The 17,414-nt window shown below is 33.2% G+C and overlaps 1 protein-coding gene across 1 annotated transcript in view; it reads right to left on the reverse strand.

Moving 5' to 3' along the window:
- Positions 1–862: 862 nt before the first annotated feature.
- LOC114743769 (rust resistance kinase Lr10-like) overlaps positions 863–17,414 on the reverse strand; it is a 29,886-nt gene continuing 13,334 nt past the window's right edge. Inside the window, exons 4-6 of the mRNA XM_028931989.1 lie at positions 10,861–10,865; positions 10,566–10,712; positions 863–1,094 (exon numbers count right to left, since the gene is read on the reverse strand). Coding sequence (XP_028787822.1) covers positions 863–1,094; positions 10,566–10,712; positions 10,861–10,865 — 384 coding nt within the window. The remainder of the gene's footprint in view (positions 1,095–10,565; positions 10,713–10,860; positions 10,866–17,414) is intronic.

Raw genomic sequence — 17,414 nt, forward strand, 5'->3', positions numbered from 1 at the left:
GATATACTAAGAATATCACATGCCATCTTTTAAAGACAAGGAAATCAAGTTGAGTTAGTCCTCTGATACCCCAATACATTCAATTTGCGAAACACACGAGGATTAAGTCTTGCTTCTTCCAAATAGAAATTAAGCTTGGATTTTTCCATTGTTGCACAATGATTGATCTGGCCACTAAGATAATCCTATATGATATAAATAAAGCATCAATAAAATGTTAATCAAATTGACATTAGTATAAGACATTTAAAAAATGGAAAATTTAAAACTTACACCAAAAGCAACAAAGAAATGGTCATTATCATCTGTATGTCCTGCAACATGAGTGGACTGGCTAGAAGATGATGTTGGTCCCAAGACATTGACATTACTACAACTTGATTCATCTCCACCTCCGATAGAAACTGAAGATGATGATCCCATACTTTTATACTCATTGGAAATATAGTATAACTTCGTCCTAATGCTTTGAATCTTGTCACTATAATTTATGACATCAAGTTGTGCATAAGTAAACTTTATGATGTCAAACTTCATCCGGGGATCAAGAATAATTGCAACTGCAAGTATAACATTGTAATTATATTCATTCCAATACTTGTCAAACTTGTCAACTATCCTCATAGCCATATCTTCAATAACTACCATTAAACACATGTTTTCTTTGCAATGATTCAATTTTTGAGATATGCATGAAATACATGTTAGAACTTGGATATGATGACTTAGAAATTAACCTCGTTATTGCTACAAATGGACTCAAGAATTTGTACATCTCCTCGGCTCTAGACCACTTTTCACCTGTTGGACAAAGATGATAATGGGTGTCATTGAAATCTAAGTTGGCAAATGAGGATGATATTTAATCACACTTTGAAGCATATGTGGAATTCCATCTAGTTGCAATATCTAACTTCAAAGCCACACCCCTAGAAGTGTCAAGACCCCTGACTTGGTCAATACATCTCTTCAAATTGATTGTTCTAGTCTCTAATGCCTTTACATATCTAATGCTTTCTCTAATTTTGTGCACAACTTCACTTGCCACCTTTAAGCCCTCTTGAATGATGAGATTTAGGATGTGGGCAAAACATCTAACATGGAAAAAAATCTTCATTGCATTTCAAGGCATTATTCAAATTCAACCTCTCTTTTAATACTTTTTGCATAGCATGATTTACTGAAGCATTGTTTACAGTAACAGAAAACACTTTATTCTTAATCCCCCATTCTACTAATAATTCATGCACCTTCTTAGCCAATTTTGTCCCAATGTGTGGAGGCCCCAAGTGCGTGAATGCAAGTATCTTGCTATGAAGATTCCATTTCTCATCAACAAAATGAGCAGTTAAGCAAATATATCCTTTGGATGTTATTGTTAAAAATTAGACTTAAATAAGACTTAGAAGTTAAAAATTAGATCTGGTTTTAAATATAAGACTTCTATGCAATTTATCTCTTAAATTCATAATATTTTCTTTAAAATATCCTTATTGATCGTAAGGAGTTCTTACAAAGGGATTATTCCAATATACATGATTAAAGAGGATAGTTTAGAAAAATCAACACATATATATTACAATTAACTAACTTAACTAATTTTTTTAATCTCTTTAAATTACTTATCTAATTCTAACACCAGGTCCATCAAGAGCAAAATTGACTCCCTTATTCTGTATATAGTATTAAATTTGCTTGTCAAATTTTGTTCTACAACATATCTCAATAGAAGGTAATGAATCTTTTCAATTTTGTAATAATAATTTTTGGGTTAATATAAATTTTGGTTCTTGAAATTTGAGTTGCTTTTGGCCTCAAATTTTAAACCCATAGTTTTAATCCCTAGAATTTAGTTTGTCTTCAAACATTAGTCCCTGAAAGTGTAACAGTGTTAACATTTGCTAAATGTTGTCAACTGCGTTAAATTGGTGATATGAAGTCACTCAATGGTATATAGCTAGATTTTGTGCAGGTAACATAAGAAAGAAAAAAGAACGGGGCCTCAAAATGCAATTATTAATTTAACCCTCTTTTTTCTCTTGCTCGTTTGAGGAGTTGGTCATGTTTTGAGAACTCATCCCTTTCTATATAACTGTTTTGTTATTTAAACAAAATCCAGCTAGTTGTCATCTGGTGAATTCACATCATCATTTTAATACGGTTTATGATATTTCAGCAGATTTTAATACTAATAAATCTTCAAGGACAAATGTTTTAAAACAGACTAAATTTCAGAGACTAAAACTATACGGGTTAGAAATTTGAGAGACTAAAACCAAAATTGACTCAAATTTCTGAGATAAAAAGTTATATTAACCATAATTTTGTAAGATAATTTTGTTTTGGTGAGGGGAACATTCATTATCATAACCGTAGTGATTACCGTTGTAAATAGTGAATTCTCAATAAAAAGAAATTAAAAATGGAATTCTCAATAGAAGTGCTTGACCAAAATAAGAATTTTAAATTTAAACCAGAAGGACAAGCGACTTGCCGCAAGGCACTTTGTGAATGACTTTGCTACTTCAAGCAATACAAGTACCATTATTCACCAGGACATTTGAATTTTGAGTTGGAAGTGATTCATGAGTTACAATAAATGCCCCCCCCAGAACATATATATGCTAGGTTTATAGAGATAGATAGATATATATATATATAACTTTTGTTGACAATAATTTAATGGATCTTTTTATTGTGAAAGAATAGCAATTTGTGTTTTCTGTTTCGCATAGTAATGTTTTTCATATCATCGTCAAATTAATGTAATGGATAAAATTAATATAATCATGTTTATAGTAAGATTTCGTTCTCTTTTTTCTCTTGTTTAATATTTAGCTTCCCGTTAGGATGATTTGAATTTTAAAGACATCTACTCGGACTTCGTCTTTGAATTGTGCAATAGATTATTTTTCAAATGACTCTTTCTATGAAAAAATGATTTTTTTTTTTATAATATTCAGTTGTTGGAGTCAGCAGTTTTCTTGTATAAATCAATATATATAACACAATTCATATTACATCGCATTATTTTAAACTTATAATTAATGTCACTCATTGTATTCTTTAAATTCAATGTAATACTTAGATGGCAGGGAGAAAAATTTCAAATTAATGCTTACTGTCCCACCTAATAATCAAGTACTCCCTCCAGTTCCATAGTATAATTAAAAAGTAGGTTAGAAGAAAATTATGATTCAAAATATAAGATATTATCAGGATAATTAATGTAATTTTTTTATTTTTATTCTTATTAAATATAGGAGAGAGATGAGAAATATGAGAGATAATAAAAGTGTACCATTAAAAGTAATTTTATTATTTTTTAGGCATAAAATTGAAAAAAAAATCATTTAATGACTAAAATTCTATTTATTAGTATATGAGAACAATTAACCAACTTTTCATATCATGAACTGGAGGGAGCAGAAGCTTATACATAAATCACAAGAGCATGATTCAAACAACACGTTTAATTATACTCTAATTTTTGGAGATGTAAGATTATCTCTTTTAATTTCTAGAGAACTTATTTAGTAAAAATGCTAGTCTTATAGGACTCAAGAATGAAAAGACCAGCCCATTTAAGCCCGCCTATACTTTTAATATTATCAATATATTTATATAATTATGGATCAATTTTTTATGGACAAGTCTTAAACTTAAGCAAGATAATTGAAAAGAATTAGATATCTTGGATTAGTAGAAGAACAATTAAAATCAAATTTCAATTCTTTTAACAATGCTAGTTGATATTTATAGCATTTCAACCATTATGGTAGCCAGTAAATCTTCTTTTATCATCGATTCACATGTCTTAACAAAGTACAAAAATTTCCTATTCTAACAAATGTTCAGGCTCTCATTTATACTCATAACTATTGCGTAACTTTACTTTAGATAAGGGTGATGAAGACAAAAACTTGATATTTTTATCATTGAAGAAGAGCCAACTTGTAGTAAAGAACAATCAAATATTGTTGATCTTGATCATAATAAGGAGAATGAAAATATGTTAATATTGTTAATCTTTAGTTGCTTGGTTTTAATCTTTTTACTTTCTGTGTTGCATTTGGTTTTGGCTTTTTTTTTTGGGTTTGGACAATAGATTATTGGCGTTTAATGTTTTTTCCATACGTCATTAGCTAGTTTCTTTTATTAATATTTTTAATTTGAATAAAAAAATTTAGAAGTTTTATTGATTTATTTTTTATTTCAAAATAATTTAAATTTTTAAAAAATAATATTAAAAGGCCAGCTCTTTTAGACCTTGAACCCACATACCCAAGGGTTGAGTTTTAATAATTACATGATTTCAAGGTATGTGGCATGTGAGTTTTAAAGGGCCGGGGCTTTACACCCTAACCCTTATTTACAGCTTTACCAAATATTCAAGCAATGTTGAAAAACATGGACAAATGTTTGTTTTGTAAGGAGGTGTTTAGGAAGCATTGGAAGCACTTTAAACAATTATTTTTATCTAAGTTGAAATAAAACTCTTCTCACATATTTATTTTGAATAATGTAAAATTAGTTTTAAAGTCATGATTTAGTTTTCATCCAAACACTTTTTAAATTTAGAAATATATTTCTATTGTGATAGGTTTCCTACACGGAGTTTGGAAAATTTGACATAATTGCTTTCATCGTCCTCATCCAATATCATGACTTTTTCTATGGATTCCAATTTTATTTATATTTCTTGTTAAAAATCATGAGTTTTTTTTTTTAATTTCTAGCTTGACTAACAACTCTTATGACCGTATTTAGGGGGGGCAAAAAACTTTTCACCCAAATATCACCATCACGTGGAAAATCAGAGACATTTGTTAACTTTTTTAGGCCTTTTTCAAAGTGATAATTGAACCTTTTGAGTATTTTGTTTATCTGATATAATTTCTAACTTACTCTATTTTGTAGGTCTAGACGTCCCTTTCTTGAAGGTCGAGCATTCTACACGCGGCTTGGAAAGCTTGGCATATTATTTATATTCTCTTCGTTGTCTGGTATCATAAAGTCTTGTGCCCCCAAGTTTTACACAATATTATGGTCCCTTTGTAACTTATAATTGTTGAGGGTCACATCTTGCACGCCTCAAGTTTTCCACCAAAGTATACATAGGTAATATAATATATATATATATATATATATATAATATTTTCTCCAAGCATACATAGGAGTTAGGACATCATTATGAGCCTTACATTATTAGGAAGCCTGTGAGATTTATAAATTGAAGTGGATTTTCCTCTTAATATGTTAGTCTTTTAAGATTAAGACTCATCACATGTATGAAAAAATATAATATATATAATTATATAAAGCATATATTTATATGTGCGCTTTATATGTATAATTTTTACTTTTTTTGGGAATAATCTGAAAGATTTGTAATGTAAGATTTCAAGTTCATTCCATAAATGAATCCTTTCATTATCCATGTAGCCACTTATGTTTTCTGTTTAGCATGGTAATATTTTTCATATCATTGTCAAATTAGATTAATTGATAAAATTATTGTCTGTGGTAAGATTTTTTTCTCTTTTTCTCTTCTTTAACTTTTCGCCATACGTTAGGAAAGGATGATTTGAATCTTAAAATCATTCATCCAGAAGATTCATCTTTTGAATTGAGTAATAATATATTATTATTCTCAAAATTACCCTTTCTATAATAAAATCAATTGTTTGTTGTAATATTCACTCGTTGGACTTAGCAGTTTTAATTTATTGGGTAAATCGATACAACACAATTCGTATTACGTCGCATTATTTAAAAATTATAAATAGTGTCACTACTCATTTCTTTAAATTCAATGTAATTAATACTTAAGGTCTTACTCAAATAATCAAGTAGAAACCTATGCAAAAAGCACACAAGAGCATAATTCACACAAAGTTTCATTTTGCTCTAATTTTTGGAGATGTATCATTATCTCTCTTTTAATTTTTTTTTTTTCATTTTAATTTGTGGAGAACTTATCCAATAAAGGGATATATTCTGTAAAATATAGGATATATAAAGGAATTAGAGGTATAGTCATTTGCTTCCATAGTCATTAGTCAAAGTTATAATTAACTTTGATGGATCTAATTTAATTCTATTTGGGGTCAACTTTATCATTAATCAATGTGGAAAATGTGACGTAGCTATTTTAATTGTCATCATCCAATATCATGACCTTTTTATGCGATACAAGAGGGAAATTACCAGATTCCAATTTCATTTATATTTATTGTTGAAAGTTATGATTTTCCCCCCATATATTTTCATCTTGGCTTACAAGCGGCTTTGATGAGCATATTTAAGGGAGAAAAGTTTTCAACCAAATATCACTGTCATGCGGAAAATTAGAGATACTTGTTTAACGTTTTAGTCTTCTGAAGGTACTAATAAAAATTTTAAATACTTTGTCTTTCTATTTTAGTTTCTAACTTATTTTACAGGTCAAGATGTCTCTTTCTTAAGGATGAGTATTTTTTTTTTTTAATAAGAGAAAAGTTTTGGTGAGTTGGATTTAGAACTTACTAAGAACAAAACATGCCTCTTGACTCATATATTTATGAGTGTCATAAATTCTCGTGCCCCCAAGTTTTATGGAATATTATGGCTCCTTTGTAACTTATTTTATGCAGCTTCCCTCCAAAATATGAAAATTGGCTAAGGAGTCAATTTTTATTCTAAACATAAAACTCTAATTTACTTTATTTTTTATATTTATTATTTTTTAGATTAATTTATCTAACTTATAAATTAATATATATAATCTAATATTTCACAAAAATTATTTTAGAAAAATCATCTTATATTTATTATATTTAATTAATTTATTTAACTTTCTTAATGTATTCAATTTCCAAATGAACTACAGCGCCATCTTGGAGGCCACAAGCTTTCCGCCAAATGTTGCTATATAAATGTGGAAAACTAGAGACGTTTATCTCCGTTCGTCATTGCTTAAAAGTAGTTGTAGGTTTTTCCATGCATTTTAATTTCAAGAGATATTATAATCCATTTCTAACTTGACTTAAAATTATTTAAGTCTATTTTTTGTTGGGATGAGTATTGTGTGGGTAATATGGAAGACTTCGTGTGTTTCTTTCCACCGGCGCAAATGCTAATTATATTTTTTTCAAATGTGAATGCACATTCCAGAAAACATGTGAATTGGAGACAATTATTTTCCATGTCGCTGTCAAATGTGAATGCTTTTTCCAAAGTCCAATAACTTCTTAATTTCCACCTCTGTTTAGCTAAGGAGTATTTTGCACGTCTAGATGTTTTTCAATTGTGGCTGAAAATTCATTTGAGTTCTTTTTTATTCTTTAACAAAAGATTACAAATTAAATGTAATTGTTCGAATTGACGAAAACATTTGGTTTCACATTTGAATTGTCATTCACGCCGAGTTATCTTCAGTGGCGTTGAATATTGATTTTGGCAAAGGACTTCCCAGTAGATTCTGGGAAACATGGGACGCGAAAATGTTGTTTAGATTTTTTGGCTCATTTAATTTTAAGATCGGGCTTACAAAATAAATCATAAAAAAATGTTACTCCTCCTGTCCTAAATATAATACCATTATACTAGTGTGTGTAAGGGTCTTATATTTAGGACTGGAGGAGTATTAATCTTCTAAATTTTGGCAAAAATTCAGTTAATCTCTCAAGTTTAAAAATGTAGTTTTTGTTCCTGTATGTTAACAAAATTAGTTTCATTTAACAGCGAATTCTACTCAACGAACTTAAATGATCACTCCAAATTTAAATGCTAGCAAAACGCGTTGCAATTTTTAATCTTTTAATATAATTATTTTTATAAATGATAAAATGTTTAATATTTTAGTATTTTTCATATTTGTCAAACATCTAATCATTCAAATGCTTAAATTTAAAGATATAAAAGTTTTAGGTTACAGAATTAAAATTTAAAGCATAACTTGTCAACATTTAATTGTAAAGTCATCATTTAAATTTGTTAATAAAGAAAAACTAAATATTTAATTAAGAGAAAGAAACCCATAGGTACCAAATTAAAAATTAAAAAGAAGAATAGGTACATCCAATATGGTTTTTATTATTTTTTATTTTTATCTCTATTTAACATATACACATTTCAAAGAAATAATTATCTACACTATAATAAATGAAAGACAAAATAGTATATTCATACTAAAAATATAATGGGATAGTTTATAAATAGGATCAAGAAAAACCTTCTATCTCTACCTTATAAATAGAATCAGAGTAGTATATAACATCAGTTTTATTACGTCTTTAAAAAAAATTACGAACGAAATTGTTGGAAATGAAAGTATGTCATTTCACATTTGAATTGTTATTCACGCCAAATTGTGTGGGACGATGGTATAGACTTTGGCCAAGAATCTCCCCCTACATTGCAGAAAACATGTGAATTGGAGACAATTGTTTTCCATGTCGCTGTCAAATGTGAATGTTTCTTCCAAAGTCCATTAACTTCTTGACTTCCAGCTCTATCTAGCTTAGGAGTATTTTGCACGTCTAGATGTTTTTCAATTGAGGCTGAAAATTCGTTTAAGTTCTTTTTTTTTCCTTTAACAAAAGATTAAAAATTAAATGTAATTGTTCAAATTAATGAAAACATTTTGTTTCATATTTTAATTACCACGTTATAAGGGACTAACTTTTTCCGTTATATCCAATCTTGTTGGTGTGTGGATATTAATTTTGAGCCTCATAAACTAAAAGCTCACAGTTCATCTATTTTGGACTAGTGTTATGCCCCAAACTTTGCTTCTTCTTTTTTTTTTTGGTACTAGAAACTTTGCATCTATTAACTGTTTTAAAACAAATAGGAATTGGGTTTAGTAGTTACAACATATTGAACTAATGTTTGAATTTTCATTGGAAGAGTTGTTTGTATTTGATATCCAATAATGTCTCAACTCATCACAAAAATGTAATATATAAATTGTCAATAGTTTTCGTGATAGTTATTAATTCTTACACTTTAAATTGTTAATGACTGCTATTTCAATTATGAATGCAAAATTTAAAAAAAAATGAAGATAATTTGGCAATTAAACAAATGGAATATCTTGCAATGAGGTCCTTTAAGATTTCAGAATAATTTGATGATTTCAAGTAACCTTTTTGTATTTAATTCTCCTGGGTGGGAGCTAATTGCAATTTTTCCCAAAACTAAACATTCAGGAAAAAAGGGATTTTTGCAGCTTGCATCCATAGATTCGTCATTTGTGGACCTATCCATGAGCGTGGGCCTGAGAAAATAACACGTCGCAGTGCATGTGTTTTGGGCTGACGTTATGCCCCAAACTCTACTTCTGTATTTTTTTTTGTTTTGTTTTTGAGACAAGAAGCTCTACTTCAATTGAATATTTTAAAGACCTTTCTCTTTTTCTCTCAAATATACTATCACCAAGAGCGGAAAAAACAAGAAGAAAAAAATCAAAAGAGATTGGGTCTAACAGAAATGATTAGTCTCTCACAATATATATTGAACCAATGTTCGAATCTATGTTAGGGAAAATACTCATATTTAGTGCTGATAGTATCTCAAATATGGTCACTTCCAATATAAAAATACTTATATGTTAAAAAAAAAAAAAAACAGGTGTGGGGGAGGAATTCTCTACCGAGAACCGAGGAAAGCATGTTGCAATTTGATTTTGTGATGGATTGTTCCATCGACGCCATGAACATGACAAAATTTACGATTAATAACATTGGTCGTATGGACATAACCTAAGTAAGTTACTGTGCCTATGGCAAGGGACTGAATTAAAAAGAGAATGAGCATAGACACCAATTCAAGGGACATGACCCTGCGTTCAAAAGCAACTACATAAACAGAGCGATTCGGTGGCAGTATTTCTCGGCCAACTCAAAACAATGGTTATTTAAAATTTTTTAGTGTTTAGCACATATTCATCTCCAAGTTACAATTATTATAAATTGATAGATTCTATATATTTGAAATGGTCAAGATTTGTATCGTTTGTTCATTCTGAGCTTTAACGTTGTTGTGTATCTGTTTGGAATGAGGGAAATAAAGGGAATGAGAGAGGAAGAAAAATTTTAATGAGTTCAATTTAAAAAATTGGAGAAATGAGTTAAAAACTTTAAATTAATTTTGTTTGCTTTTTAATCTTACATTTTTTCATCAAAATTTTTCCAATTAATTTCTGTAGCACGACATAAATGGAATAAAATAACTTGAAGATACCAAATAAAACTTAATGGTCCAAATGACTCCTTTTTCTAATGTAAAACCTCAGCTAAAGTTTCTCTGAATTTACTACCTCCAATCTTTAATATAAGATATCATTTGACTTTTTATTTTGGTATTAAATATAAGATTCAATTCACTATGTCTCTCATATTTATCTATTTTTTTTCCTAAAGTAGTCATTATAACAATGTTAGTTGTAGCCAATACACTGATTAGCAAGAATATTTCAGAAAAGATAATATATATTCATTACAAATAACTAATTTGATTAGTTTCTTTAATCTACTCAAATTAGTCAAATATCTTTTATATTAAAGATTAGAGGTAGTAACATAACATGAATCATCACATCATTATTACTAGCTGGACTACTATGAGAACGTAAACGGATAGTGGATTTTGTTAAGTCAGAGTCAAGTGTATCATCCAATACAACAGTCTCATTGGAAAATAGAGAAGGTTTTGGAGGCATTTCAAAACTTTCGACTTCATCTACTTCTGCATTTCTAATACTTTATTCATCGAAAGTGATTTGTTGGCTTTGATTGTATATACTATAGTGCCTTTATGAACATCTTTGTTAAATTTTTTTCCTTTAAGGTATCGTTAGTCACTAAATGTAAATACTTTTCCTAGCAAAAAATTTAAACCGTGATTTCTCACATTACGAGAGATTGGTTCTTTTCTAGCAAACTGAACACTCCTACGAAAGAACCGAAGAGTTTTGTCAATGAAAACCAAACTAAACCACCACAATATTTTTTTTTTTTTGGTACAACTGAAAATAAAATAAAAAAACTGGACTAAAGTGGGATTAATCCCACACAATCCTTCTCCACTAAGCTTCTCAGGCTGCTCGGGCACGTATCAAAATATGATGAGGTTGATAGTCCTCTTTTAGCCAATTTATCAGCAACTTCATTAGCATTTCTACTGATATAGCAGAGCTGCACTTCCCAGTCAAACTTCAATAACTCAAGTGTCTGCATCATTAACAAGCTGCAATACTGATTGTTCCTCCCCTGATTAATAGACTCAATCAGATTCTTTGCATCAGATTCAATAATAACACGTTTAAATCCAAAATCCCAAGCTAACTTCAAGCCCTTGAAAATAGCCCAAGTTTCAGCCTCTAAAACATTACACGACCCGAGTTGAAGCGAGAAACCCACAATCCAAATTCCATTATGGTCTCTAATGCATCCCCCACAGCCAGCTTTTTTCGAGCTATTTGACACAGCACCATCCACATTTACTTTAATCCATCCTTTTGATGGCTGCTTCCAAATAGTTGAGTTGTCCAACGGCTGTTCTCTCATGCCATAATGCAACTTTGTAGCAGCAAAAGTGAGGTCCGGCCATCTATCTCTGATTATAGCTACTGGATTAGCAGGTCTAACAAAAGTCTCATCAAAAGTTGCTTTATTCCTCCAGAGCCACAATTTCCAAACAGTAACTCCCCATGTCAGATTCCAATTATTATTTCTATCAGAACCCATATTTTCCTTGAGATTTAGAGCAATCCACTCTTTTAAAGTACCAGAATAAAAACTGTTCACCTGTTTGTTGTCTACCAACACATCCCACACTGATCTTGCATAGGCACAGTCTCTAAGAACATGTAGAATACTTTCAGCATTTTGAAAGCAATAAGAACACATAGGGGAACACTGAGACCATCTACTTCTCCATAGATTAGTAGGAAGTCTACCATGGAAAATTCTCCAAATAAACACCCGAATCCTTTCAGCACCTCTCCATTTCCAAATAAGCTTATAGATTGGACTATAGAGAGTTTGGGGATTCTCCTCCATCATAAAATAAGCACTCTTAATGCTGAACATACCAGTGCTTGAGTCTTTCCATACTAAAAAATCCTCCCCAGCAGAATCAAAAGGAGGCATTACTCCCTTAAGTTTTGTCAAAACCTCAGGCTTAACAATAGATTCCAGCTTATGAAAATCCCAGTTACCACAAATCATCCAGTCTGCCACCACGCTGCTGTCCTCTTCGATAGACAGAGGTCTTAAGCAGAGTTCTTTAACTTTCACATCATGATATAGCCATAAATCATTAAAAAAATTGACTGATTTCCCATTCCTCAGCTGCCACATAGATCCTTTCTCAATCAATTCTCGTTGTCTGCAAATAAATTTCCAAACACTGGAATCTCCTGGCCTAGCATCAAATAGATTTTCATCATTATGCATCATATACTTCTGAAACATTACATCAGCCCACAGACCTCTTTCCCCTATCATTAATTTCCAGGCTAACTTTGCACCACAAGCAGAATTCATCGAAGCAAGTTTCCTGAAACCCAGGCCTCCATAAGACTTAGGAAGAGTAACAGATTGCCAACCTATAGGATGATAGCCTTGCTCATCCCGGTTATGACCCCATATGAAGTCTCTTTGTAGTCTTTCCACCTCATCACAAATCTTCTTAGGGATTTGGGAAACTTGCATAGGATAAAGAGGAATAGAGCTCAATACAGACTTAGCCAAAGTGATGCGACCTGCAGTAGACAAGCATTCCGCTTTCCAATTGGCTAACTTGTTTCTCACCTGGTCAACTATATATTGAAACTTTGCTATAGGTTTTTTACTTTTTGTTAAGGGAAAACCAAGATACTTCCCTATTTCTGTTGACACTTTCATTTGTGTTGACTCTCTAATCCTTCTTCTAACATTTGCATCAACTTTAGGAGAGAAAAATAAGGAAGATTTATCTCTGTTAACTTTCTCGCCTGAAGCCTGAGAAAATTGATCCAAAACTTCCATCATGCAAGCAACTTGTTTCTCAGAAGCAACTCCAAAGAGCAATAAATCATCAGCAAACATTAGATGAGAGATAGAAAGGCCACCTTTGGAAATGGAAATAGCTCTCCACTTACCTTCATCAACTGCATCACAGATAAGATGGGATAACCTATCCATACAAAGAACAAAAAGAAAGGGGGAGATAGGGTCTCCTTGTCTAAGACCTCTCATAGGAGCAAAGTACTCAGTTGTTGATCCATTCCACAACACATTATAGGTTACAGAGGTTACACAATCCATAACAAGATTCACAAATTTATCATCAAAACCCACATCATACAGTACAGTGCGAAGGAAGTTCCAATTAAGCCTATCATAGGCTTTTTCCAGATCAACTTTCATTGCTATAAGCCCTCTCTTTCCTCTGGCTTTACTCATTACATGAAGAACTTCCTGACCAATGATAATGTTGTCCTGTATATGTCTTCCTTTGATGAAGCTGGACTGGAAAGGGGAAATTAAATCATTCATCACTGCTTTAAGTCTGTGGGTGATAACTTTAGTTAAGCATTTGTAATGCACTGAACAAAGAGAGATAGGCCTGAAGTGAGCAACTAGCTGAGGATTTTCTCTTTTTGGAATAAGAGAAATCAAGGTTTTGTTTGAGTCATCCACTTTTAGACTTCCCTGAAAAATGCCTTTGACAAAGCTACAAATAGAGGGGCCCAACACCTTCCAATTGTGTTGAAAAAAGATAGGGGAGAATCCGTCGAATCCGGGGGCTTTGTAGGGGCCCATAGCGAACAGCGCAGATTTAATCTCTTCATCAGTAGGCAAATTACTCATATCATTTATCAGATTGCGATCAACCTTAGGAAAATTGGCCCTCGTTTCTAGGTCATTATAGCTGGTGTCATTTGAAGAGAATAAAAGTTTGAAATAATCGACAACCATTTCTTTCAGTTCAGCATCATCATCCACCCAATTACCCTGTTCATTTTTCAGAGTAAGAATTTTATTCCATTTCCTCCTCTTTTGAGTTTTTAGATGATAATAACGAGTATTCCTATCTCCCTCAGTTAACCAATTTGATCTAGACTTTTGAAACCATTTGACTTCTTCCAACTTTAACACCTCCTCTAATTCCAACTGCAAGTTTGATTCAAGATCAGTAAGGAATTTTGATAGAGGATAGGCTGGAGATGTTTGAATACCTTCCAATCTAGCTAAAATATTCCGTTTCTTCAATTCTACAAAGCCAAAAACTTCCTTATTCCATACAAGGATGGAATCTTTAAAGTGAGACAAACTCCTATTAATATCATCATCACACTTCCAGGCATTTTCCACAAAATTATTGAAATTCTCATGCTCAATCCACATAGCTTCAAAACGAAAGGGTTTGTTTCCTCTAAATTTCAATCTTTCAGCATCAAGACACAAACTCAAAGGATTATGGTCAGAAAATTTTGTTCGAGCACATACCTTTATCAAATAATTTTGAAAAGAAGACATGAACATAGCATTGCCCAAGGCTCGATCTAGTCTCTCATACATCCGTGAGCACCCCATCATCTTTGGCCCTTTCCAAGTAAACTTAGGACCTTTAAATCCTAAATCTGTCAGCCTACACTCTTTAATTCGGTCATTAAACCAACTCATTCTATTGCTGTTTGGATGTCTTCCACCTATCCGTTCTGACTCCTCCGCAATGTCGTTAAAATCCCCAATCACCACCCATGGATCAGAGATACTTTGGGATAATAGTTTCAACTCCTCCCAAAGAATTTGCCGGAACTGTGAGTGGGGAATTGCATAAATGGCAGTAAGGAAAAAAGAAGGTTTCCCTGCGACTTTGCATTTTAAGTGTAGAAATTGTCTATCACTTTTATGAACTGAAATCTGAACAAAGTCACTCTTCCAAGCAACCGCTAGACCCCCTGACCGACCAGTACTTGGAACAGAGAAAAGACTGTCGAAGCCCAGTGAGTATAGACGCTGTAATTTTGAATCATCTCCACACTTTGTTTCTGAAAGCATAAGGACCGCAGGTTTTGAGTTTCCAAAAATAGCCTTCAGATTCCGTGTGAAGTTGTTACCACCCACCCCCCTAATATTCCAATACATTATTTGATCCATAAACATTAAAAAGAAAACGGATCCAGAGCCCAATTAACACGACCCAATAATTAGAATTGGGTTTCAGGTACCATAGGCCCATCACTTTGGGTTTCCTTCTCAAATTCATCACTAGATGGGTTTACCAGCATTGGCCCACATTGCTGTACCTCAGGCCCTTTGTCCATCTCTGAATTTTCACCCGGATCATGAGGGAGGGGTGCAGTATCTTCGATATAATCCATCTGCTCTTCCCCAATGTTCTCATTCGAGATATTATTATCTCCTTCACCAAAATTCCTTCGAGCTGAGCCCTCTTCTTCGGTTTCATCCAGTGTCAACATCAATAACTCGTTTGATCTCTTATGATTCACGAACATCTCACGAGATCTCTTTTCCTTCCTCCCCTGCTCTACCCGTTTAACGGCTTCTGTCACTTTCTCTGGGACCACCACTGCAGCCGTGCCATTTTGCTTGTTACGTCTCTTACTCGCCACATCTTTTGTCTCACGCACAAATCGTACATTAGTGGTGGTAGCCTTAGCAAATGGTACGTTCTCCAGGACCGAAGATGCAGGGATTGCATTATCCTCTATTTCTTTAGTTAAATTATATTGATTATTTTCCACGTCAGCTAGAATTTCGAACCTCGTCCCTGAGCTTGGTTGCCGGAAAGCTCCCCCTGCCTTCTCTTTCCCCCTCCTCTGTCGCCGGTTTTTCTGCACAACCTTCCAACTTCCTGATCATTATTCCCAGCTCCATCAATATCCATTCCAGCTTTTTGTACACCCTCAGCGCCCCTATTCTGGTTGCTGTCATTTTGCTCTGTAATTTTCTCGATGGACATGTCTCGTTGCGATGCCCATATACCCCGCAGTTCAGACAAAGAGCGTGGAGCCCTTCATATTCTAAGTAGTAGTCCTCACCATCGATTGAGAAGCCTGACATTAGTTGTTTACCCAAATCAACCATTACACATATTCGTGCATAATGTCCTCGCAGCTGGGAAGAAGTATTAACATCAACTTTGATTGTTTCCCCTATCCTGTTCCCAATAATAGTGAGAGCCTCCTCATCATAATACTCTAATGAGACCCTTGGCAAACGAACCCAGACCGCCACTTTATCTATTTTAGCTTTTGCAGGATTGAACTTAGGCTCCCATGGTCTTACTGTCAAATAATGATCATAGATCATCCATGGGCCTCCTGTTAAAGCATTAAAATAATCCTCTCTATTTGATAATTTGACTACAAAATAGCCATAGCCAATGTTAATCAAACTGATGATTCCCCGTTTGGCCCATAATGCTTGGAGTCTAGTTTCCAGCGCTTTGTAGCCTATATTGTGATCTAGGAGTTTCACAATTACTGCCTTTTTCCACGCCCTATAGAGACGTTTTCTCAATCTACCTGAAAAATGGAATGTAGGAAAATTTCTCTTCGGGTCTTCCCTTATTCTCACTAAAGGTTCTCTCTTATCAGCTTCTGTCTCCGACTGCGATTCAGACATATTATCATCAGATAGATCATCATTCTCATCCCTGTCATCATCAGAATGGTCATCCTGGTTGGTAACACCTTTCAGTTTCTCAGCAAATGTCAGTCCTGTTTTATTAGCAGGAAACTGGGTAGTCCCGAGCTTTGGCCATTGGTTCTCGTTTGAGCAGTCTCCTTGTTCCATAGCATTATTTTTTATCTTCTTTGAGCTCCTCACAAGCTGATCATTTTCCTCGGTAGAGAGAGGAGCACGAGCTAAGCTTTTCCCAGCAGGAACGAGCGCCATCGTATCTTTCCTAACCACCACAATATTTGAGCAGGGGTTGGTTTAGCTATTTGGTTTGGGCATTTGGATTGGGCTTAGCTTTAGCTTCGTGTTCTCTGTGGCCTAGAAAGGAAATCGGTTTTGAGATGCAGGAAGAACCTTCATCTTTTTGGTTCGTGGATTCCATAGAATCAAGCTGGCCTCCCCAGCTTTATCTCCTCCATAAACTCTATAGAGACAGAAAATCCCATTACATTGACCATAAACGAATATGTATTCCACATCCTTCTCAGGAAACGACACTTCTATATCGATGGGTTCTTGGTCGAAAATTAGAGAAATGCAAGGCTTCAGAGAGGCATTGTGCAATCGAAATATCAGCTAGCGGCGGCGGTTTTTGGTCATTGAATCAAATCATTCAAATTGTCTAGTTATATGGATTAGTGATTTGTGCGTACCAAGATTTCGCCACGAATTTGCATTGAAGTAGGGATTTCATAGGAAGCCTCATCGATATCTCCTCCAAATTTCTTCAGG

Source organism: Neltuma alba, unplaced genomic scaffold (assembly GCF_004799145.2).
Source record: "Neltuma alba isolate B1F8T4 unplaced genomic scaffold, ASM479914v2 tig00004124_pilon, whole genome shotgun sequence".
Classification (NCBI taxonomy): Eukaryota; Viridiplantae; Streptophyta; class Magnoliopsida; order Fabales; family Fabaceae; genus Neltuma; species Neltuma alba.